This window comes from Bufo bufo, chromosome 3 (assembly GCF_905171765.1).
Source record: "Bufo bufo chromosome 3, aBufBuf1.1, whole genome shotgun sequence".
NCBI classification, from domain to species: domain Eukaryota; kingdom Metazoa; phylum Chordata; class Amphibia; order Anura; family Bufonidae; genus Bufo; species Bufo bufo.
Window position 1 is genome coordinate 573,570,676 of NC_053391.1, and position 25,941 is coordinate 573,596,616.

At 44.5% G+C, this 25,941-nt stretch overlaps 1 protein-coding gene across 1 annotated transcript in view; it reads left to right on the forward strand.

Moving 5' to 3' along the window:
* Positions 1-303: 303 nt before the first annotated feature.
* The window catches only part of SHMT2 (serine hydroxymethyltransferase 2), a 106,822-nt gene continuing 81,184 nt past the window's right edge, over positions 304-25,941 (forward strand). Inside the window, 2 exon segments of the mRNA XM_040425720.1 lie at positions 304-457; positions 25,020-25,193. Coding sequence (XP_040281654.1) covers positions 425-457; positions 25,020-25,193 — 207 coding nt within the window. The 5' untranslated portion in view covers positions 304-424.

Sequence of the window (25,941 nt, forward strand, 5' to 3'; positions counted from 1 at the left end):
TAGAATTGCTGACAATTTATTAGGGTGTAACCCCAAACTGCAATATGGGGAGAGTGCTCACGCTCAAAACCAGCAACCTTCCCCCTTCTCTGTGGCTCCCACTGCCCCAGCATCTACTCTCTAGCCTCCTGTACCATGTCTACCAAATGCTCAGGCACCCTCAGCACTTCCCCCCCTCATAGGGCGGTTCTATGGCAGGAGCTGCAGCATCAGCAAAACCGCAGCCTCCAAACCTGGCGCTCGCAGCACCGGCTCCGCTTCCTAGAATGCACTGCGGGCGGCGCATGCGCGGTTCCGGGCTATACTAGCGTGGCAGGTCGCGAGTGCGCAGCCTCAGTCACAGTCACACGTGGTTCTCCGGTGCTGCTGCTGGTCGGTGCTGTGCGGGAGGCTCCGGCTGCAGGTTCCTGTGCGGCCACGCATCATGTTACCGTTCTCACTGCGGCGTCTGGTCCAGGTGAGTGACAGGTAGGTGGGGGCAGCACAGCGGCCGCCTGTCAGTGTGCAGCATCCTGCCACCAGCTCGCTCAGAGGGCAGTGATGCAGTCCCATCAGTTCTACTAACTTTTTGCACGTGACTTGATTTCTTTGCCATTATGTAATTGTGAGCGATGATGCGATCCGGTCAGTGTACTCTGCTGCGGTTTATGTTGGCGCGATATAAAGAATAGAATATTTATGGTGGCAGCACATGCAGCAGATTTCTTATGTGCAGGAAGGATTGATGCACTTGCTGCAGTCAGTACTATGTGAGTGCACCCTGTGGGACCCAACAGTAGGGGGTTCCAGGTCTTTATCCTAAGGGTAGGTCATCAATACCCCATCAGTGGGGGTCCGACACCTGATACCCCTGCCGATCAGGTGTAAGAAGAGTCCGCGGTGCTCTGGTGAGCGCCACAACCTCCTCGCAGCTTACTAAGCACAGCGCCATACATTGTACAATGGCCTCGGGATACAATATTTTCAATTTACAACGGTCTTTTCTGACCCATCGTAAATTGAAACCAGACTCGACATACAATGTCTCAGACTCGGATCCAACTAATTCAAGGCCACTTCTCTGGTAAAATAACTGGATTAGTTACTAGTTAGCAGCTATTCCTGACTTATATGTAAGGACTTGTATTAGCTGTCTTAGGCCCCTTTCACACGGGCGTTGCGGGAACATGTGCGATTTTTCCGCGCGAGTGCAAAACATTGTAATGCGCTTTGCACTCGCGTGAGAAAAATCGCTCATGTTTGTATTATTTTCCCTTATAACATATGGTTATAAGGGAAAATAATAGCATTCTGAATACAGAATGCATAGTAAAATAGCGCTGGAGGGGTTAAAAAAATAAATAAATAATAATAATTAAACTCACCTTAATCCACTTGATCGCGCAGCCCGGCATCTCTTCTGTCTCCTTCTTTGCTGATTGCAGGAAAAGGACCTGTGGTGACGTCACTCCGGTCATCACATGGTCCATCACCATGGTAAAAGATCATGTGATGGATCATGTGATGACCGGAGTGACGTCACCACAGGTCCTTTTCCTGCAATCAGCAAAGAAGGAGACAGAAGAGATGCCGGCTGCGCGATCAAGTAGACTAAGGTGAGTTTAATTATTATTTTATTTTTTTAACCCCTCCAGCTCTATTGTACTATGCATTCTGTATTCAGAATGCTATTATTTTCCCTTATGACCATGTTATAAGGGAAAATAATAATGATCGGGTCTCCACTTGCTTGTGGATGCTTGCAATTTTCACGCAACCCCATTCATTTCTATGGGGCCTGCGTTACGTGAAAAACGCACAAAGAGGAGCATGCTGCGATTTTCATGCAACGCAAAAGTGATGCGTGAAAATCACCACTCGTGTGCACAGCCCCATAGAAATGAATGGGTCATAATTCAGTGCGGGTGCAATGCGTTCAACTCACGCATCGCATCCGCGCGGAATACTCGCCCGTGTGAAAGGGGCCTTATGGTACTTTCACACTAGCGTTATTCTTTTCCGGCATAGAGTTCTGTCCTAGGGGCTCAATACGGGAAAATAACTGATCAGTTTTATCCCCATGCATTCTGAATAGAGAGCAATCCGTTCAGGATGTCTTCAGTTCAGTCTTTTTGCCTTTTCTAGAACACTTGCCGGAATGCCGGATCCAGCATTTTTTCCCATTGACCTGCATTAATGCCGGATCCGCCCCCGAATGTGCCAACAAAACGGATCAGTTTTTGCGGTCTGCGCATGCTCAGACCTCAAAAAATGTGAAAATAAAAATAAATGCCGGATCTGTTTTACCAGATGACACTGGAGAGACTCATCCGGCATTTCAATTCATTTGTCAGACTGATCAGGATCCTGATCCGTATGACAAATGCCATCAGTTTGCATACGTTTTGACAGATCCGCCAGGCAGTTCCGGCAACGAAATTGCCTGCCGGAATCCTCTGCCGCAAGTGTGAAAGTACCCTTAGTTATCTGCTTATTTTTCATAAATATTAATTTTCTCTTATCTTGGATGACCTTTTGGGGCTTTGGAACCGATTACTCAACATACAATGGTCATCCTGGAACCAATTAAGGCTCCATTCACACGTCCGTGGTGTGTTGCGGACCCGCAAATTGCGGATCCGCAACACACCCGCCCGGCACCCCTATAGAAATGCCTATTCTTGTCCGCAAGCTGCGGACAAGAATAGGACATGTTCTATCTTTTGCGGAGCTGAAGATCGGGGCCGCGCTCTGCAAATGCGGATGCTGACAGCACACGGTGTGCTGTCCGCATCCATTCCGTCCCCATAGAAAATGAACCCGTTCCGCAAAATTGCGGACCCATTTGTGGACGTGAGAATGGAGCCTAAAGGGGTTGTCCAGGTTCAGAGCAGGACCCGGACATGGTCAGGTCCATAAATATTGGGACATCAACACAATTCTAACATTTTTGGCTCTATACACCACCACTATGGATTTGAAATGAAACGAACAAGACGTGCTTTAACTGCAGACTGTCAGCTTTAATTTGAGGGTATTTACATCCAAATCAGGTGAATGGTGTAGGAATTACAACAGTTTGCATATGAGCCTCCCACTTGTTAAGGGACCAAAAGTAATGGGACAATTGGCTTCTCAGCTGTTCCATGGCCAGGTGTGTGTTATTCCCTCATTATCCCAATTACAATGAGCAGATAAAGGGTCCAGAGTTCATTTCAAGTGTGCTATTTGCATTTGGAATCTGTTGCTGTCAACTCTCAAGATGAGATCCAAAGAGCTGTCACTATCAGTGAAGCAAGCCATCATTAGGCTGAAAAAACAAAACAAACCCATTAGAGAGATAGCAAAAACATTAGGCGTGGCCAAAACAACTGTTTGGAGCATCTTTAAAAAGAAGGAATGCATCCGTGAGCTCAGCAACACCAAAAGAGAATTCTTTCCCTGGTGAAGGAAACGCCCTTCACAACAGTTGGCCAGATCAAGAACACTCTCCAGGAGGTAGGTGTAAGTGTGTCAAAGTCAACAATCAAGAGAAGACTTCACCAGAGTGAATACAGAGGGTTCACCACAAGATGTAAACCATTGGTGAGCCTCAAAAACAGGAAGGCCAGATTAGAGTTTGCCAAATGACATCTAAAAAAGCCTTCACAGTTCTGGAACAACATCCTATGGACAGATGAGACCAAGATCAACTTGTACCAGAGTGATGGGAGGAGAAGAGTATAGAGAAGGAAAGGAACTGCTCATGATCCTAAGCATACCACCTCATCAGTGAAGCATGGTGGTGGTAGTGTCATGGCGTGGGCATGTATGGCTGCCAATGGAACTGGTTATCTTGTATTTATTGATGATGTGACTGCTGACAAAAGCAGCAGGATGAATTCTGAAGTCTTTCGGGCAATATTGTCTGTCATATTCAGCCAAATGCTTCAGAACTCATTGGACGGCGCTTCACAGTGCAGATGGAGATTGACCCAAAGCATACTGCAAAAGCAACCAAAGAGTTTTTTAAGGGAAAGAAGTGGAATGTTATGCAATGGCCAAGTCAATCACCTGACCTGAATCCGATTGAGCATGCATTTCACTTGCTGAAGACAAAACTGAAGGGAAAATGCCCCAAGAACAAGCAGGAACTGAAGACAGTTGCAGTAGAGGCCTGGCAGAGCATCACCAGGGATGAAACCCAGCGTCTGGTGATGTCTATGCGTTCCAGACTTCAGGCTGTAATTGACTGCAAAGGATTTGCAACCAAGTATTAAAAAGTGAAAGTTTGATTTATGATTAGTATTCTGTCCCATTACTTTTGGTCCCTTAACAAGTGGGAGGCTCATATGCGAACTGTTGTAATTCCTACACCGTTCACCTGATTTGGATGTAAATGTCCTCAAATTAAAGCTGACAGTCTGCAGTTAAAGCACATCTTGTTCGTTTCATTTCAAATCCATTGTGGTGGTGTATAGAGCCAAAAATGTTAGAATTGTGTCGATGTCCCAATATTTATGGGCCTAACTGTACCTCCATTTTCACCCAGGCAGCCCCCCTGACTTGAGCATCGGAGGGCAGGCAAAGGCATTTTCAGGAGTTCCGGTGACAAACCGGGCTCTCCATGGGGCTGCCAGGAAGCCCGATGGCGTTACCGGCACTAATGGGCGGGCTTTAGCGCTGCCCTAGCCAGTTAAACGGCTAGGGCAGCGCTAAAGCACGCCCATCAGAGCCGGTGACGTCACCGAACACACTGCCGGGCGGAAGCCTCCGCCCGGCAGTGTGTTATTGTAAACAAAAGAGCCCTCTCCCTGCGCGATCTAGCTCCGATGCTAACATCAGGTGGGCTGCCTGGGTGAAAATATGGGTATGTACAACCCCTTTTATATTGTAACTTGAGAGACCACTGTATAATGGCTGTGTATGGTACTGCAGCCCAGTACCACTTTCTTGAATGGGACGAAGCTGCACGTAGGCCATGTGACCGATGCACGTGACATCACTGACCGAATCCTTGATTTAAAAAATTTGCATCAAGGATTTTTTTTGTGTCTAATTACTTGATTCAATCGAGCAATCATTTCAGCCCTAAGTCAAACTGAAGTGTAATTACTTTATTTTTTTTAATAAAATAATTACACTTTTTTTTTTTTTTTGTCATAGGGACATATCAGGAGTGTTGATCGGCGGGGGTCACAGCTCTGAGACCCCCACTGATCGCTAGAACGAGGGGTCAAAAGCTCTCAGCTGAGCGCAGGTTCTCCTGGCTGCTGAGTGCAAGACTGTAGACGAGCTCATAGGCTTTCTATTGAAACCATCTACAGTCTCGCTTGGCTGAGCGCTTCTGACCCATCGTTCTAGGGGTGGGGGGGGGGGTCTCAGAACTGTGACCCCCGCCGATCAACACTCCTGATATGTCCCTATGACATTTTGAAAATTTAAATAAATGTAGTTACTTTTTTTAAAATAAAGAAAGCTGGGATGTGGTTGGTATGTGTACATGGCATCCTGTGTGCAGGTCTGAATTTCCTCCCCAACTGCCTCTGCTCCAACATTTCAGCCGTCTTTATCAAACCAGTAAAAAAGATGGTTTAAAGACTTGCTTAATGGTATCTGGTTGTAACCTCTGCTGTATCTGGCTGCCTGTGAGCCATATGGGATAGTCTGATATATATTTGTGGGCAGCAAGTAGAAAACGCCCGTGGGTGATTGTGCCCGCAGTGTGAGCTGCTTGTAGGCCCTCGGTAATCATTGGCCTAAAAATCTTCCAGTCAACAATTAAAATGGCCTATTACTCCAGTCACATTCTTGTCCCACACCTGAGCCTGTGGCAGTAGTGAGAGGAGCAGCTGCCACACCTCGTCTCCGGGGCAAATTAGAAGATACATGGGAAATCCAGCTAGTAGCCTCGTAGACATTAGGTTGTCTGCCCACCCCATGGAAAAATATCTTGGTGGGAAATTATCATGAAGGAAATATTTGAATCTGTATTTGTTTGCGTCTGGATTGGATTACTTTATGCCACATTTATCAAATGTCACAAGTAGTTTGAAAAAGTTATCTTATTCTTAAAGGGATTATGCAAGAATGGGGATCTGCTGGACCTGCAAAGAAAAGATTAGAAAAGATGACTTAGGCTACTTTCACACTTGCGTTCGGGGCTCCGCTTGTGAGTTCTGTTTGAAGGGGATCACAAGCGGCCCCGAACGGATCCGTCCAGTCCTAATGCATTCTGAGTGGATGCGGATCCGCTCAGAATGCATCAGTCTGGCTCCGTTTGTCCTCCGCTCCGCTCAGCAGGCGGACACCTGAACGCAGCTTGCAGCGTTCGGGTGTCCGCCTGGCCGTGCGGAGGCAAACGGATCCGTCCAGACTTACAATGTAAGTCAATGGGGATGGATCCGTTGGAAGTTGACACAGTATGGCTCAATTTTCAAACGGATCCGTCCCCCATTGACTTTCAATGTAAAGTCAAAACGGATCCGTTTTGCATTATCATGAACAAAAAAAAAAAAAAAAAAAAAATAATTTTATTTATTTTTTGTTCATGGTAATGCAAACGGACCCGTTCTGAACGGATCTAAGCGTTTGCATATAGGTGCGGATCCGTCTGAAGATACCAGACGGATCCGACCTAAACGCAGGTGTGAAAGTAGCCTTAAAGAGGACCTTTCACCATAATAAAACCTCTAAACTAACTATACAGGTTCTTTTAAAAAAATTAGCATATTGTGATAACGTTCATTATTTTCTGTAATGTACTGATAAACATTAGACTTTCATATATTTTAGATTCATTACACACAACTGAAGTAGTTCAAGCCTTTTCTTGTTTTAATATTGATGATTTTGGCATACAGCTCATGAAAACCCCAAATTCCTATCTCTAAAAATTAGCATATTTCATCCGACCAATAAAAGAAAAGTGTTTTTAATACAAAAAAAGTCAACCTTCAAATAATTAAGTTCAGTTATGCACTCAATACTTGGTCGGGAATCCTTTTGCAGAAATGACTGCTTCAATGCGGCGTGGCATGGAGGCAATCAGCCTGTGGCACTGCTGAGGTGTTATGGAGGCCCAGGATGCTTCGATAGCGGCCTTAAGCTCATCCAGAGTGTTGGGTCTTGCGTCTCTCAACTTTCTCTTCCCAATATCCCACAGATTCTCTATGGGGTTCAGGTCAGGAGAGTTGGCAGGCCAATTGAGCACAGTAATACCATGGTCAGTAAACCATTTACCAGTGGTTTTGGCACTGTGAGCAGGTGCCAGGTCGTGCTGAAAAATGAAATCTTCATATCCATAAAGCTTTTCAGCAGATGGAAGCATGAAGTGCTCCAAAATCTCCTGATAGCTAGCTGCATTGACCCTGCCCTTGATAAAACACAGTGGACCAACACCAGCAGCTGACATGACACCCCAGACAATCACTGACTGTGGGTACTTGACACTGGACTTCAGGCATTTTGGCATTTCCCTCTCCCCAGTCTTCCTTCAGACTCCTTCCTCCAGGCACCTTGATTTCCGAATGACATGCAAAATTTGCTTTCATCTGAGAAAAAAGTACTTTGCACCACTGAGCAACAGTCCAGTGCTGCTTCTCTGTAGCCCAGGTAAGGCGCTTTTGCCGCTGTTTCTGGTTCAAAAGTGGCTTGACCTGGGGAATGCGGCACCTGTAGCCCATTTCCTGCACATGCCTGTACACGGTGGCTCTGGATGTTTCTACTCCAGACTCAGTCCACTGCTTCCGCAGGTCCCCCAAGGTCTGGAATCGGTCCTTCTCCACAATCTTCCTCAGGGTCCGGTCACCTCTTCTTGTTGTGCAGCGTTTTCTGCCACACTTTTTCCTTCCCACAGACTTCCCACTGAGGTGCCTTGATACAGCACTCTGGGAACAGCCTATTCGTTCAGCAATTTCTTTGTGTCTTACCCTCTTGCTTGAGGGTGTCAATGATGGCCTTCTGGACAGCAGTCAGGTCGGCAGTCTTACCCATGATTGCGGTTTTGAGTAATGAACCAGGCTGGGAGTTTTTAGAAGCCTCAGGAATCTTTTGCAGGTGTTTAGAGTTAATTAGTTGATTCAGATGATTAGGTTAATAGCTTGTTTAGAGAACCTTGATATGCAAATTTTTTGAGATAGGAATTTTGGGTTTTCATGAGCTGTATGCCAAAATCATCAATATTAAAACAAGAAAAGGCTTGAACTACTTCAGTTGTGTGTAATGAATCTAAAATATATGAAAGTCTAATGTTTATCAGTACATTACAGAAAATAATGAACTTTATCACAATATGCTAATTTTTTTAAAAAGAACCTGTACAGACGTGTAGAGCGGCGCCCAGGGATCCCCCTGCACTTACTATTATCCCCAGGCACCGCTCCGTTCTCCGGTTATAGCCTCCGGTATCTTCATAGTTAGGCTCCACCCAGGTGAACCTGACACCGTCTCTTTCTCCTATGCTGTAGCGCTGGCCAATCGCAGCGCTCAGCTCATAGCCTGAGAGTTTTTTTTTTCTCTCAGGCTATGAGCTGAGCGCTGCGATTGGCCAGCGCTACAGCATGGAAGAATGAGACGCCGGCAGGTTCCCCTGGGTGGAGGCTATAACCGGAGAACGGAGCGGCGCCCAGGTATAACAGGAAGTGCAGGGGGATCTCTGGGCGCCACTCTACGCGTCTGTATAGTTAGTTTAGAGGTTTTATTATGGTGAAGGGTCCTCTTTAAGCCTCATTCACAATTTTTCATTCCTAATTCTGTAAATAAAATATCAGTTTAAGGAGTCGGTAGCTTGCGTCTGGGACAGAGCCCCCACTGTAGATGCCCCGGTAGCTAAAATAGCCAAAATATCTGCTCTACCATTTGATGATTTTAGGCTGCTTAGGAGATCCGTTAGATAGACGTCTGCTTTTTTATCTTAGACGTGCTTGGGAGTCTGCTTCAACAAGTCTTAGGCCGGCCATTGCCGTCTCTTGGGTCTTCAGGTCCTTAAGACTATGGTTAGATCAGCTGGAGTCGCATGTTAAGGAACAAAAGACCTAGAGAAGAATTACTATCTTCCCTCCCTACCTGTTCTAAAGCCGCGGACGCCTCTACTGATGTGATTCGTTTTTCCTGCCAGAGCAGCTGCCATGTCTAACGCAGCTAGACGGGCTATCTGGCTTAAATCATGGAAGGGGGATCAGGGTTCTAAGTCTAGACTTTGCTCTCTTCCATGTGAGGGTTCTAGGTTGTTTTGGTTCCTCGCTTGATGACATCCTAGACAGGGCCTCAGATAAGAAGTGGGGGTTTCCCGGTTCCTCAGAAAACATACTTTTTTCGTAAATTCCAGGCCAGTTTTAAAAGACAAAGGAGTAGGCAAGGTGACAGGAGAGACGGGGAGAAATTTCCTAAAAGATCTTTTTTTTTTTTTTTTTTGGTTTAAGCCCCTGGACAATAGACCAAAGGACAAACAACAATGACGCCAGATCTCAGGTGGGGGAAGATTCTCAGTTTCCTCAGTTTCTCCCAGCCTGGAGGTCCATTTCTCAGAACAAATGTATCTTAAGTGTGATAGAATATGATTCTGGCTGGAATTCCTTTCTCATCCACCAGATTTTTGCCCAGACAGCTTGTCTAGAAAGAAGAAATTCTTTGGAGTTAGACGTTTTCTCTCTCTTGGACAAAGGGGTAGTTTGCCCGGTTCCCAAAACAGAGAGGGACAAAGGGTTTTATTCCCCTCTATTATTGGTGAAGAAACCCAATGGAACATTCAGAGTGATTTTTTTAAATCTAAATTCTAAAAAAAAATTTAACAAATCTCTGGTCTAAATTTTTTTTCATATGGAGACTAGAAAATCAACTGTAAACCACCTCTTCCAGGATTGCTGGATGGCAAGCTTGGATCTGGAGGATGCATATTACCATTTTCCAATCCATGCTTCCTCCCAAAAGTTTTTAAGAACAGCAGTCTGGGTCCAGGGAGAGTTACTGCATCTCCAATACAGAGTGCTGCCCTTTGGGGTCTTTACCAAAGTAGTAGCAGAAGTAGCTGCTTTTGTTAGTCTGTCTGGAATTGCGTGTGCCCTATCTGGACGATTTGTTAATAGTCTCTCAAGCAAAAGAGAGACTAGAAAAAGATATAAAATTCCTCTGCTCCACTTTGCAAAATCTATGATGGAAAATAAATTGGAAAAAATCATACCTAATTTCTTCTCAGGTTTGCATTTTCTTAGGAATTCAGCTGGACTTCATCTGCAAAGAAGTTTTCTTCCGCTTCCAAGGAAGGAGTCAATCAGGGCACAATTATGGTCAGTCTTCCTTTCTTACCAGTGTACTTTCAGGGAAGCAATGGTGGCACTTGGGCAGATGACATCAGTGATTCCAGCAGTACCTTATGTACAGATCCACTCCAGAGAGCTTCAAGCAAACATCCTAAAATCATGGGACGGCTCCCCTTATTCCTTGGATCAGAGTTTCCACCTTTCATCAAAGACAAGACTCTCCCGTGTTGTGGTGGATAATTCCAGAGAATCTATCTGCAGGGGTTCCATGGACATTTGTAAACATAACTATAATTACCACAGACGCCAGCCCTTGGGGTTGGGTGACCCACTCCCAGAACAGGTGCTGGCAGGGGAGATGGGACTTGAACACGAGGAAAGGATCCCCCAAGTTAAAGGCTGTAGAGATGGCACTGAAGTTGGCTATACCAGAGGTAAAACACAGGAAGATTGTCTTCTATTCTGACAATTCTACAGCAGTGGCCTACATAAACCGTCAAGGGGGAACGAGAGTCCCTTCCCTTTTACTACTATGCCAGAAGATCTTTTATATAGCAGAGGAGCGAAGGCTTTTTATGTCAGCAGTGCATCTGAAGGGGAAGGAGAACGTCCTAGCAGACTTCCTAAGTCGAGTCTCCTTAAAACAAGGAGAATGGTGTCTAAACAAAGACATTTTTTTTATTTTTTTTCTTCCAAATAGTCCAGAGGTACGGTCTTCCCCCAGTGACCTTTTTGCCTCCAGAGCCAACAGAAAATTAGAGAGGTTCTTCTCCCTCAACCATTTGGACGACCCGTTAGTAATAGACGGGTTGGCACAGGACTGGAGTTAGGGTATGCCTTCGCTCCATTTTGCCTTATTCCCCAGGTTTTGAAGAAAATAGAAAGAAACGGGGCCTTGGTTATCCTGATAGCTCCATTGTGGCCAAAGAGGTCCTGGTACTCCAGTCTGCTAAAGTTGGCAGTAGAGCCTCTGTGGACCCTTCTGTTGAAAGAGGATCTTCTGTACCAGAGTCCGCTAGTCCATCCCAGCCCAGAAATTCTCCATCTCTCTGTGTGGATTTTGAAAGGGAAGTTTGGTCTAGAAGGGAAATATCCGCCAAAGTATTCTCCACTATGCTGAAGAGTAGGAAGGTGGTTACCTCAAGAAAATATAAAGTTTGGAATGTTTTTTTCAGCCTTCTTAGGACATAGCCCATACCCCTTTAAGTCTTCTGAAATAACAAAGATCCTAGAGTTTTTGCAATCAGGGCTAGACAGGAACCTTAAAGCATCTACATTGAAAGTCTAGGTAGCTGCTTTGTTATTTCTTTGATTCCAGATTAGCAGATCATCCATGGGTTAAAAGACTGTCGGCAGCGTCGAGAATGCACCCTTCTTTAAGACCCTTGTCTTCCCCCTGGGATTTAAATACTGTCCTTTCGGCCCTATCGCAAAAGCTGTTTGAACCATTAAGTGTGATTTCTATTACAATGCTTACTTTCAAAATGGTCTTCCTTTTAGCTATAACATCTGCTAGACGGGTTTCAGAAATTCAGGCTTTCTCTGCCTTTCCTCCCTATACTACCGTTTTAGAGGACAAGGTGATTATTAGACCGCTTCCATCCTTTCAGCCTAAGGTGGTCTCCGATTTTCATAGAAGTCAGGATGTGATTCTTCCCTCCTTCTGTCCAAATCAGACCAATATGTTGGAAGAAAGATTCCATTGCCTGGATGTCAGAAGGTGTTTAGATTTTTACCTAGACTCCACATCATCTTGGAGAATAGATGAGAATCTCCCTATTTAGGTTTTGGGTAAAGCTAGAGGGCGCAAAGTATCTACTAGTGTTATTGCTATATAACCTACATAGAAAATGCCAGACCGCTTATACTAAATTGAATCCTTTATTACAAAAATCACAATTAATTACAAACATGATTAAAAGAAATTGGTGCAGGAGATAAAAACGACATCACTGGAGCAAACATACAGTGGATACAAGTCCATATTCATCTGACATGATTAATGATTCATTAAAGTGCATATGCAAAGAATTGGTAGGTATAAAGAACATTGGACAATTACCCATACTGTGTCTCCTCCAGGATGGCGCCAACCCCAATGCGCGTTTCGGCGTACCTTCGTCTGGGGGTAGCGTCATCACTGGAGGACATTGATTATTTACAAGTGCTGACCAATCGGTACGTACCACCTAATTACTAGTTTATCCGTCACCACGATCGCGCCGGAGATGACCTACAACATTGGACGCCGGGGTCCGGAGGACCATGTGACCCCTTTGGATCACCTGACCTTCACGCGGTCATGTGATAAGGATGCCGTCACGTAACCGCGCACATGACTGTCGCGGCCCTGTGACGTCATCCTAACTTATCGTGCACAATTCAAAATAACAACAAAGTGATCACATTACCACATTCGTATATTGGAGAGACGTGAGTGTACAGAAAATGTGAAAATTTCAAGAATGTAGAGAAAAGAGATAGAAAGGCGGCCACCTTCATTAGATATAGGAAGAATTCAAGATCCAGTGTTATTGCTAGATGGGTAAAGAATTCTATTTCCCTGGCTTATTCTTCCATTAACCTGACTCCTCGTTCGGGGCTCATTCCACCAGATCTGTGGCGGCCTCTTGGGCGGAGAGAGCGGATGCTTCTCTAGCCCAGATATGCAGAGCTGCTACTTGGAGCTCTCCCCTTACCTTTTTTAGACATTACATACTGCATCTTGACTCGGATGCAGCCTTTGGGAGAAAAGTGCTACAAGCTGTAGCCCCCCCCTAACTTCTTTCTCTTATAGTTTATTCTCTCATGGGTGAGGGGAAAACAATAATTACTCTCAGGTTTCTGTTTTCAACCTTGTACTTGGTGGTTGGCACGCCTCCGGAGGTCTGTTTATTAGAATCACTGAGGTGTGGTAGGGGTGTGAACCATTTTATCTCTTCAGGTTTTCTGTCCTGGATGGGAGGTCCTAGTCGCATGGGTTTCAAGAAGAAAAATTACCGGTAAGGGTAATTATTATTTTCCGGTATTGAGCCCCTAGGACGGAACTCAATACTGGAAAAGAATAACGCTAGTGTGAAAGTACCCTAAATGACAAAATACAAGAATTCATATGAGTATCAGAGAATTAGAGGAAATGAGAAAACAAGACTACTGTATTTTTAGCCCCATAAGACGCACCTAGGTTTTAGAGGAGGAAAATAAGAAAAATATATTTTTCATTATACCTCAGGTCAGACCACCAATCAGACCCCCCCAATGTTAAGAAGACCCTCAATTAGACCTCAGATCAGACTCCAATGTAATAAGACCCCAATGAGACCTCAGATCAGAGCCCAATATAAAGACCCCCCCCCACCCCATTCAGACTTCAGATGAGACCCCATGCCTCATATCAGCCCCTGCTATATCTCATAACCCCCAGTCATGTTTTATCAGCCCCCAGCCTCAGATCGCAAAAAAATAAATCACTTACCTCTCCTGCTCCTGGACGCTCCTCTCACTGCCTGCGCTCTGTCGGCTGTGCTCTGCACAGCCGACATTCGAGGACCAGGAAGCGGTGAGCAGTGTCGAGTTCAAACGAGTATAAGCGCAAATGCTGAAATCTTCCTGTAGGGGCTGCATATCACATTATGGATCGGAATAAATTAAAATAAAGCTTGACGACGATGGCAATAGCCAAAAATGGAGAAAGACGACAATAACAAAAGCAAAAACAAAAAATGGGGCAAAGCGTGTAAATATGACACAAAAATTTGTTTGGGCTAACCCTACAATAATACGTGATAAGGTGTTAATTACAAAACAGACATTAGATGGTTCACTGTGGATCGAGGTTATGGCCTCATGCACACGGCCGTGTTCCGCGGTCGGTGGTAACCCGGCCGGGATTCCTTCTGACAGCAGGAGCGCACGGCGTCATTGGTTGCTATGACGCCGTGCGATTCATGCCGCTGCTGCTGTACAGTAATACACTGGTATAGATCACAGACATCCCAACCTGCAAAAACTCATTTCAGGGAGGTGCACTTCTCATTTCAGGGAATTTTTTTTTTTTTTTTCCACAAACTTTTTATTACATTTTCCAAACATACAGGGAGTGCAGAATTATTAGGCAAGTTGTATTTTTGAGGATTAATTTTATTATTGAACAACAACCATGTTCTCAATGAACCCAAAAAACTCATTAATATCAAAGCTGAATATTTTTGGAAGTAGTTTTTAGTTTGTTTTTAGTTTTAGCTATTTTAGGGGGATATCTGTGTGTGCAGGTGACTATTACTGTGCATAATTATTAGGCAACTTAACAAAAAACAAATATATACCCATTTCAATTATTTATTTTTACCAGTGAAACCAATATAACATCTCAACATTCACAAATATACATTTCTGACATTCAAAAACAAAACAAAAACAAATCAGTGACCAATATAGCCACCTTTCTTTGCAAGGACACTCAAAAGCCTGCCATCCATGGATTCTGTCAGTGTTTTGATCTGTTCACCATCAACATTGCGTGCAGCAGCAACCACAGCCTCCCAGACAGAGAGGTGTACTGTTTTCCCTCCTTGTAAATCTCACATTTGATGATGGACCACAGGTTCTCAATGGGGTTCAGATCAGGTGAACAAGGAGGCCATGTCATTAGATTTTCTTCTTTTATACCCTTTCTTGCCAGCCACGCTGTGGAGTACTTGGACGCGTGTGATGGAGCATTGTCCTGCATGAAAATCATGTTTTTCTTGAAGGATGCAGACTTCTTCCTGTACCACTGCTTGAAGAAGGTGTCTTCCAGAAACTGGCAGTAGAGCTTGACTCCATCCTCAACCCGAAAAGGCCCCACAAGCTCATCTTTGATACCAGCCCAAACCAGTACTCCACCTCCACCTTGCTGGCGTCTGAGTCGGACTGGAGCTCTCTGCCCTTTACCAATCCAGCCACGGGCCCATCCATCTGGCCCATCAAGACTCACTCTCATTTCATCAGTCCATAAAACCTTAGAAAAATCAGTCTTGAGAGATTTCTTGGCCCAGTCTTGACGTTTCAGCTTGTGTGTCTTGTTCAGTGGTGGTCGTCTTTCAGCCTTTCTTACCTTGGCCATGTCTCTGAGTATTGCACACCTTGTGCTTTTGGGCACTCCAGTGATGTTGCAGCTCTGAAATATGGCCAAACTGGTGGCAAGTGGCATCTTGGCAGCTGCACGCTTGACTTTTCTCAGTTCATGGGCAGTTATTTTGCGCCTTGGTTTTTCCACACGCTTCTTGCGACCCTGTTGACTATTTTGAATGAAACGCTTGATTGTTCGATGATCACGCTTCAGAAGCTTTGCAATTTTAAGAGTGCTGCATCCCTCTGCAAGATATCTCACTATTTTTGACTTTTCTGAGCCTGTCAAGTCCTTCTTTTGACCCATTTTGCCAAAGGAAAGGAAGTTACCTAATAATTATGCACACCTGATATAGGGTGTTGATGTCATTAGACCACACCCCTTCTCATTACAGAGATGCACATCACCTAATATGCTTAATTGGTAGTAGGCTTTCGAGCCTATACAGCTTGGAGTAAGACAACATGCATAAAGAGGATGATGTGGTCAAAATACTCATTTGCCTAATAATTCTGCACGCAGTGTATGAAGTATCTGCACACTTTGCTCTATGGTGTGGAGGACTGGGCTCATTACCCTGCCCCAAATTATCATATTTACCGTATATATATGATTAAAGCATCCAGGGGGTGTGAATTTAACATTGGGGTAAATAATATAATTAAAATTGAGGGTTAAATGTGTAAATGTATTTTTTTTTTTTTTAAATGCATCTCTCTCAATAGTTATATGGCTACTGAATGAGACAGAAGAAGGGATGCCTTTAACATATATATCTCCTTGAGAAGCCAATTTGACCCTAAAGGGTTAATTCAACCTGTAATCTAAACTCTGTCCTGTCACTTCTTTTATCTCTCTTCTCTATCTGACTGAGATAAACCTTTCCGGGATATATTGTTTCACATGCGGGTGTCAGGGAGCCGCTATCTAATAGCAGTAGACTCCCTGAACTTCAGGGAGACTTGAGATCATGAGGCCTAAGGGTCCATTCACATGTCCGTTTTTTCTTTCCTGATCTGTTCCGTTTTTTGCGGAACAGATCTGGACCAGATCTGGACCCATTCATTTTCAAGGGGTCTTGAAAAAAATCGGACAGCACAATGTGTGCTGTCCGTTTCCGTTGTTCCGTTCCGCATGTCCGTTTAAATATAAAACATGTCCTATTCTTTTCCGCAAAATTCGGATCCTGGTACAATACAAAGTCAATGGATCCGCAAAAAACGGAAGACATTCGGATGTCATTACTAGGGATCGACCGATTATCTGTTTGGCCGATATTATCGGCCGATATTGAGGATTTTGAACGTTATCGGCATCTATTTTGCCGATATACCGATAACGTATGGGGAACACAGAACGCGCTGCTCTCAGCGCGTTCTGTGTTCCCTCCGCAGCACAGGGGAGAAGGAAGCAGTGTCTCCTCCCCCTGTGCTGCTGCTGCCGCCAATGACAGAAGAGAAGACAAGAGGAGGGGAGGGGCTGTGGCCGCTGCGCCACCAATGAAGATAAGCCTTTCATTCATTCATATACAGGAGGCGGGAGCTGGCTGCAGAATCACATAGCCGGCTCCCGACCTCTATGAGCGGTAGCTGCGATCCGCGGTAGTTAACTCCTCAGGTGCCGCGGATCGCAGCTACCGCTCATAGAGGTCGGGAGCCGGCTATGTGATTCTGCAGCCAGCTCCCGCCTCCTGTATATGAATGATTGAGAGACTTATCTTCATTGGTGGCGCAGTGCGCCCCCACCCAGTATTACTCATTGGTGGCAGTGGCCACAGGATCCCCTCTCCCCTGCTCCTCCGATTGGAGCCCCAGCTGTGTAAGCCTGGGGCTCCGATCGGTTACCATGGCAGCCAGGACACTATTGAAGCCCTGGCTGCCATGGTAAGCTCCATGCTGCTGTGTGCACTATGCACAGAGCAGCAGGGACAGTGTGAGCTCCTATTCACCCTGATAGAGATCTATCAGGGGGAATAGGACAAGGGTTCTAGTCCCTAAGGGGGCTAAAAGTTAGTAAAAAAAAAAAACACAAAAATATTAAGTATAAATGAAAAAGACTTATAAAAAAAAAATACACATTAACAATAAACATATTAATTTTCAGCAGATTTGTGTAGGAATTATTATTTTTTTTCTCAAAAATGAAAATTCCCAGAATATCGGTATAAATTATCGGCCTGAAAGTTCACAAATTATCGGTATCTGCCCTAAAAAATCAATATCGGTCGATCCCTAGTCATTACGTATGTCATCCGTTTTATGCGGATTCCGTTCCTGGAAATTACATTTTAATTTTTTATTTTTTTCAAAGAAATCCAAACAACTTTATTTGCTTATTGAAATTTATACTTGTTTCCGTTTTTTGCGGATCTGCAAAAAACGGATGACATACGGAAACATTTTCAGGAACAACGGATCCGCAAAAAACGGACCGAAAATCGGGATATAGAAAAATACTGACGTGTGAATGTAGCCTAAGGATGACAATATTGCGACATATTATGAGATGCATCCAATTTCACAACTTGAGACCTATTGGATAGACTATACTCTGACGGGTCCCTTTGATGATGGAAAGAATGAAACTCACCTAGTTGCCATGGGAAGAGAACAGTGATTTGGTCTCCTGAGGTCTGTTTGTATTAAGCAGAGTTTATGTACTGTGTGGACAGGAAGTGTTACCTCTAGACAGGAAGTAAATGTGACACATGGTGAGAAAGTATTATAAGACTGGTGCTGGTAGGAGGTTAAAAAGAGCTCCTTTGTGTCCCTAAATTTGGTACATTTCCTTAACCACCTCAGCCCCCAGTGCTTAAACACCCTGAAAGACCAGGCCACTTTTTACACTTCTGACCTACACTACTTTCACCGTTTATTGCTCGGTCATGCAACTTACCACCCAAATGAATTTTACCTCCTTTTCTTCTCACTAATAGAGCTTTCATTTGGTGGTATTTCATTGCTGCTGACATTTTTACTTTTTTTGTTATTAATCGAAATTTAACGATTTTTTTGCAAAAAAATGACATTTTTCACTTTCAGTTGTAAAATTTTGCAAAAAAAACGACATCCATATAGAAATTTTGCTCTAAATTTATTGTTCTACATGTCTTTGATTAAAAAAAAATGTTTGGGTAAAAAAAAAAATGGTTTGGGTAAAAGTTATAGCGTTTACAAACTATGGTACAAAAATGTGAATTTCCGCTTTTTGAAGCAGCTCTGACTTTCTGAGCACCTGTCATGTTTCCTGAGGTTCTACAATGGCCAGACAGTACAAACACCCCACAAATGACCCCATTTCGGAAAGTACACACCCTAAGGTATTCGCTGATGGGCATAGTGAGTTCATAGAACTTTTTATTTTTTGTCACAAGTTAGCGGAAAATGATGATTTTTTTTCTTTTTTTTTTTTTTTCTTACAAAGTCTCATATTCCACTAACTTGTGACAAAAAATAAAAACTTCCATGAACTCACTATGCCCATCAGCGAATACCCTGGGGTCTCTTCTTTCCAAAATGGGGTCACTTGTGGGGTAGTTATACTGCCCTGGCATTCTAGGGGCCCAAATGTGTGGTAAGGAGTTTGAAATCAAATTCTGTAAAAAATGACCAGTGAAATCCGAAAGGTGCTCTTTGGAATGTGGGCCCCTTTGCCCACCTAGGCTGCAAAAAAGTGTCACACATCTGGTATCTCCGTATTCAGGAGAAGTTGGGGAATGTGTTTTGGGGTGTCATTTTACATATACCCATGCTGGGTGAGATAAATATCTTGGTCAAATGCCAACTTTGTATAAAAAAAATGGGAAAAGTTGTCTTTTGCCAAGATATTTCTCTCACCCAGCATGGGTATATGTAAAATGACACCCAAAAACACATTCCCCAACTTCTCCTGAGTACGGAGATACCACATGTGTGACACTTTTTTGCAGCCTAGGTGGGCAAAGGGGCCCATATTCCAAAGAGCACCTTTCGGATTTCACAGGTCATTTTTTACAGAATTTGATTTCAAACTCCTTACCACACATTTGGGCCCCTAGAATGCCAGGGCAGTATAACTACCCCCCAAGTGACCCCATTTTGGAAAGAAGAGACCCCAGGGTATTCGCTGATGGGCATAGTGAGTTCATGGAAGTTTTTATTTTTTGTCACAAGTTAGTGGAATATGAGACTTTGTATGAAAAAAAAAAAAAAAAAAAAATCATCATTTTCCACTAACTTGTGACAAAAAATAAAAAATTCTAGGAACTCTCCATGCCCCTCACGGAATACCTTGGGGTGTCTTCTTTCCAAAATGGGGTCACTTGTGGGGTAGTTATACTGCCCTGGCATTTTCCAGGGGCCCTAATGTGTGGTAAGTAGGTAAATGACCAGTGAAATCCGAAAGGTGCTCTTTGGAATGTGGGCCCCTTTGCCCACCTAGGCTGCAAAAAAGTGTCACACATCTGGTATCGCCGTATTCAGGAGACGTTGGGGAATGTGTTTTGGGGTGTCTTTTTACATATACCCATGCTGGGTGAGAGAAATATCTTGGCAAAAGACAACTTTTTCCATTTTTTTTATACAAAGTTGGCATTTGACCAAGATATTTATCTCACCCAGCATGGGTATATGTAAAATGACACCCCAAAACACATTGCCCAACTTCTCCTGAGTACGGCGATACCAGATGTGTGACACTTTTTTGCAGCCTAGATGCGCAAAGGGGCCCAAATTCCTTTTAGGAGGGCATTTTTAGACATTTGGATACCAGACTTCTTCTCACGCTTTGGGGCCCCTAGAATGCCAGGGCAGTATAAATACCCCACATGTGACCCCATTTTGGAAAGAAGACACCCCAAGGTATTCAATGAGGGGCATGGCGAGTTCATAGAAATTTTTTTTTTTTGGCACAAGTTAGCGGAAATTGATATTTTTTATTTTTTTCTCACAAAGTCTCCCGTTCCGCTAACTTGGGACAAAAATTTCAATCTTTCATGGACTCAATATGCCCCTCACGGAATACCTGGGGGTGTCTTCTTTCCGAAATGGGGTCACATGTGGGGTATTTATACTGCCCTGGCATTCTAGGGGCCCTAAAGCGTGAGAAGAAGTCTGGAATATAAATGTCTAAAAATTTTGACGCATTTGGATTCCGTGAGGGGTATGGTGAGTTCATGTGAGATTTTATTTTTTGTCACAAGTTAGTGGAATATGTGACTTTGTAAGAAAAAAAAAAAAAATTCCGCTAACTTGGGCCAAAAAAAAGACTGAATGCAGCCTTACAGAGGGGGGGGGATCAATGACAGGGGGGGTGATCAATGACAGGGGGGGTGATCAATGACAGGGGGGTGATCAGGGAGTCTATATGGGGTGATCACCCAACTGTCATTGATCACCCCCCTGTAAGGCTGCATTCAGACGTCCGTATGATTTTTACGGATCCGATCAGTCTATCAGTGGATCCGTAAAAATCATGCGGACATCTGAATGGAGCTTTACAGGGGGGTGATCAATGACAGAGGGGTAATCAATGACAGGGGGGTGATCAGGGAGTCTATATGGGGTGATCACCACAGTCATTGATCACTCCCCTGTAAGGCTGCATTCAGACGTCCGTATGATTTTTACGGATCCGATCAGTCTATCAGTGGATCCGTAAAAATCATGCGGACATCTGAATGGAGCTTTACAGGGGGGTGATCAATGACAGGGGGGTGATCAGGGAGTCTATATGGGGTGATCAGGGGTGATCAAGGGCTAATAAGGGGTTAATAAGTGACGGGGGGGGGGGGGTGTAGTGTAGTGGTGCTTGGTGCAACATATTACTGAGCTGCCTGTGTCCTCTGGTGGTCGATCCAAACAAAGGGGACCACCAGAGGACCAGGTAGCAGGTATATTAGACGCTGTTATCAAAACAGCGTCTAATATACCTGTTAGGGGTTAAAAAAATCACATCTCCAGCCTGCCAGCGAACGATCGCCGCTGGCAGGCTGGAGATCCACTCGCTTACCTTCCGATCCTGTGAACGCGCGCGCCTGTGTGCGCGCGTTTACAGGAAATCTCGCGTCTCGCGAGAGGACGCACCGGCGCGTCCACCCAGAACAACAGGACCGCCGCAAAGACGCAATCCTGCGTACGGCGGTCCTGAGGAGGTTAAGGGTCCATTCACACGTCCGTAAGTGTTTTTTAAGGTCTGCAAATTGCGGATCCGCAAAGCATAGACACCTGCCATGTGTGTTCCGCATTTTGCAGACCGCACATGGCTGGCACTAAAATAGAAATGCTTTTTCTTGTCCCTGTCTGCTGACAAGAATAGGACATGTTCTATTTTTTTGCTGGGCCGCGCAACCGAAGTGCGGATGTGGACAGCACACTGTGTGCTGTCCGCATAATTTGCGGCCCCATTGAAAGTGAATGGGTCCGCACCCGTTCCGCAAAATTGCGGAATGGATCTGGACCCATTTGGCGGACGTGTGAATGGACCCTAAAAATAGATTTAGATAGGCAACCAGACTGTTTTATAGACACCAGATAGCGATCGCTTTTGTGTAAACCCCCGACAGCGCAGTACGCATTTAGGAAATAAATAGGTTGCATGTGAGGATGAATATTTTAATCAACATATCCTCCGCGTCCGGCGCGTTCTTCAGTTTTCCTGACGGATAAAGAAGGGTTAATACTGATGCTACCTGAGTGGCATGCACAGTGAGAATTGGCATTGTGTTATCTGCAGGAGTAAGTGGCTGGAAATGGGTTTATTAAGATCTCTTCGGAGACACGGCACGCTCCGTTGGCTTTATAGCCCAATTTTGTTGGCTTTGTACCTTGCAGCTGTGTGTGTGTCTGCACATCTCCTGCATAAAAGCCATTTTCCAGCAGCCACAGCTGGCCGGTCCCGGCCTGACTGCTCCGAGTGTGGATTTTCTTATTATCTGGAAGCGCTGGACCTTGATTGTTAGTACACGCTCCCTATGGGGGGCAGCGGAGCAGACATTGCACCAAGTCACTGAGCCGGAGGAGTCCGCACAGGGCTGGCTGATGTTCTTTGGACTTGAACTCTGTGCGGATTGTGTGCAGAGCCCTTCTGTCAATGAGTAGCCATCGATAGAGGCGTGTGGCGCCCAGGCTTCATGTCATTGGATAGCACTTAAAGAGGAGCTGTCCCCTCTCCTGACATGTCTGTTGTAGTAACTACATGCATTCCCCATGTAATATCCGTTCTGGAGAATCTATTCCTATGGCTCTATGTTGTGCCATTCCTATATTATTTCTACTAGAAGTTTATGAATGAATTGTCAGCAGTGTGCAGTAAAGGTATAGATGGGTGTTACCAGTTGGGGGGGTGTCCTTGGACAGTCAGACACACCGTATACTGGTAACACCCAGCAGTACCTTTACTGCAGACCGCTGGCAATTTATATGTAAACTTCTAGCAGGAATAATACAGGACTGGTACAGCACAGAGTGATGAGTAGATGATCCAGAATTGTTATCACCCACATGCCGCAAAGTGTGAGGGGACGTTCACACAACCATTAGTGTTTTGCGGTCTACAAATCGCAGATTCTGGCCATGTGCAGGGCGCGTCACTGTGCGGACCCATTACATGGCTCCATGGTCTGTATATTGAGGAGAAGTATAGAACATGTCTTATCTTATGCGGCTCGGCCGCATGGATGCAGAAGCACATGGAGGGCAAAAACAGACACTGGGACCAATCATGGGTGAAGTATGGATACATTATTTGGACACAGCAATGTGAAGGACGCCGGTGTGCGGGCTGTAGCTTGGCTCTGCTATATCTGTGTTGGGGAACAGTGCGGCACTTTGCTGTTTCAGGTTAAATATTACAGATGCCGTACTTTTCTGAACTTTGCTTTTCTCTTATCTCTGTATTTTTCAGCTTCGGATGAGCTGTTATGTTAAAGGCTCTTCCACTGTTTGTTTCTCCCATCACTTTTCTGTAGGTGTAAAAGTTGACAAGTTCTGTATAGACATCATTCAGCTGATGCAATTTCGGAAAGGCGATTTCATCATCTCTAGATCCCTTAGGCTGGGAGGGAGGCTGAGGCGATTACATATGCGTTGCATGTTACACTAAGCCTTTTTGTTTCTGGGCTGGATCATAAGCTTTAAAAGTTAGATGTTTTTTTTTTTTTTCTTTCTTCTCTTTGAGGTTTTGACCGGCAGGCTTTGCTGTCATTTAGCTCTGGAAGAGAAAATAACAGCTCGGTCTTACTAAACGGCGTCTCCGCTCACAGTAGCGGGCTGCGGTCGGTCTGGGTTTGGCTATAATGGGTTTAGAATGAATTGAATACAGGTTGTGTGCAGCATCAACCCCTTCCTCACCTATCTTCACTTTCTGCCCACCACCGCTTCTCCACCCAGCAGTTCATATAAAACATTTACGAAGAACTTTTTTTTTTTTTTTTTTACTCCAGCCTTCGTTTCTTCCTGCTTTGCCGTAAGATATGGTTAATGTATGACGAGGCGTGCAAATCTAAGGCAGTGCCTGTGCCTGATTCCAGACATCAATGTTAATACATTTGCCCCAGTCCCACCCAACCAACCGCTGAACACGCTGTTAAACTGTCTGTGGTGTGACAAGATATTAAAAGGGACTACTTTTACAACTAAACAGTCGCAAGTTCCTTAATTAATAACCCGCTGAGTTTTAGGGTTCGGCCACACGGTCAGGTTTCCTGATTCAGTTTTGGAAACCAAAATCGGAAAAGCATATAGAAAGTATAAGGCCTCGTTCGTATGTGTTTGCAGTCGGCAAAACATGGATCCCGGCCGAGTGCACGAGAATAGGAGATGTTCTATCTTTTTTGCACCTCTTAAAAGGCAATGAAGGAGGGATTTTTACCCGTGGTCCCTTTCCCAGAAAACGCTACAACCTCAGAATATGGTACAGAACAAATTGTTTCCATTCACACGGAGCACAGTCCAACACTTTCAAAGAAAAAAGTTAAAAAAAACTCACAATGACGATAACCTATGTGGATAGCAGGAGCTGGGACCGAATCCGGCAAATTAGATTCAGCTGCTTTGACTAATTTTACAAAAAAATTAGCTTCTTGACTAATTGCTTCATCACAAAGCGCATTTCTTTGTAAGTAGTGGGTGCAATGACACTGTACCCCTCTGATGCAGCGTTCCTAGCTGATCGCGGCATCTGACAGCAATAATACAGTGTAAAATAAAATCATACTTGCCTCATCCGTTTTGAGCGCAAAGAGCCAGCCGCTGCACACAGGATTTCATGTGAGATCTTCAATCAAGATGGCGGCGACCGACTCTTTGCGCTCAAACGGATGAGGTAGTTGTGATTTTTTTATTTTATACAACCATTTAGGGAAAATCAATTCGCTACCACGAAGCACGAGGAAATTCAGCTTTGTGGCGAATCCAATTTTTCCTGAACTTAGGATAAAAGTCCACCTCGTGTACTTCGATTCGCTCAAGGCTAATTGCTACCTCTGGCGGAATTTAGAGAGACCTTTTGAAGAGACCTGCTTCTTGCCGGATCGGTGTAGAAGGGATATGATACACTTCTAGCATTCAATCTTTCTGAGCCGGGGTCAGGTTGGTCTTCTGATAAAGACATTCAACAAAAAGAGAATACGTAAAAAAAACTCCAGAAATTAAAATTAAAGTGCAGCAATCATTCTGTCCTTACATAACTGACCGTCATTTCTTTATCTATACTAGCCTTTAAGAAGATGCTGCCATGTGCGAGCCCAGCATACAAAACCTGCATCTCAAGCTGGGAGCCAGTTCTGGAATGGGCAGGAAAGCTTGGCTGAGAATGACCCTGAAATGTGGGACCTTGTACAGAAGGAGAAGGACAGGCAGTGCCGTGGACTGGAGATGATCGCCTCTGAGGTAAGAGTTTTTTGTGGTGCTCACTGTTAAGTTATGTACCCAAAATTCATGTTTTTCTAATCTTTCTGAGGGAACATTCTTCCAGTTTGTGAATATTTGTTAGGATGTTTGAAGTCTTGGCATGTGCAAGACCTTGAATGCATTAATGGCTTCTTAATGGAACTTTGAAATAATACCAAAACTTGCCCATGGTCCTTTTCAGTTGTCAGGGTTTTCTGACTGCTCCTGAACAAGTAGAGATTTTACAGGAAACATGATTGATAACTTCCCCTTAAGGCTAAAGCCAGTTGTTGGGAAGGAACGCTTCCTTCCTGACAGCCGGCTGCTCCTTCAGTGGAGGAGACCGCCGCATTTATATGTAGCTATCACCTCCACAGTATGAGGACGAGGGATCGCGATTGCTCGTCCTCCTACAGCTGTATTGTCTCTGGGCAGCAGATCACTGTTTAGACCGCACGATCTGCTGCCCAGAAATGATAATTTAGGTGCCTGCATCAACAACAGGATCACTCGCTCATCGGGTAATCAGTGGCACATTTAGATGGGCAGATTGTCGGGAACGAGCTTTTGCAGAAACCCAATAATCTACCCAAAGATCAGGCCATGTAAATCTACCTTTAACCCCTCATGCTTTTTGTTGAAGGAGCAGAACTTCAATATAGGGGTGTTTCCAGAAAGGGCACGCCATATGAATCTGATAGATTTAGGTCCACCTGCTACAGGTGAAGAGCGAATGAATGGCCATGCA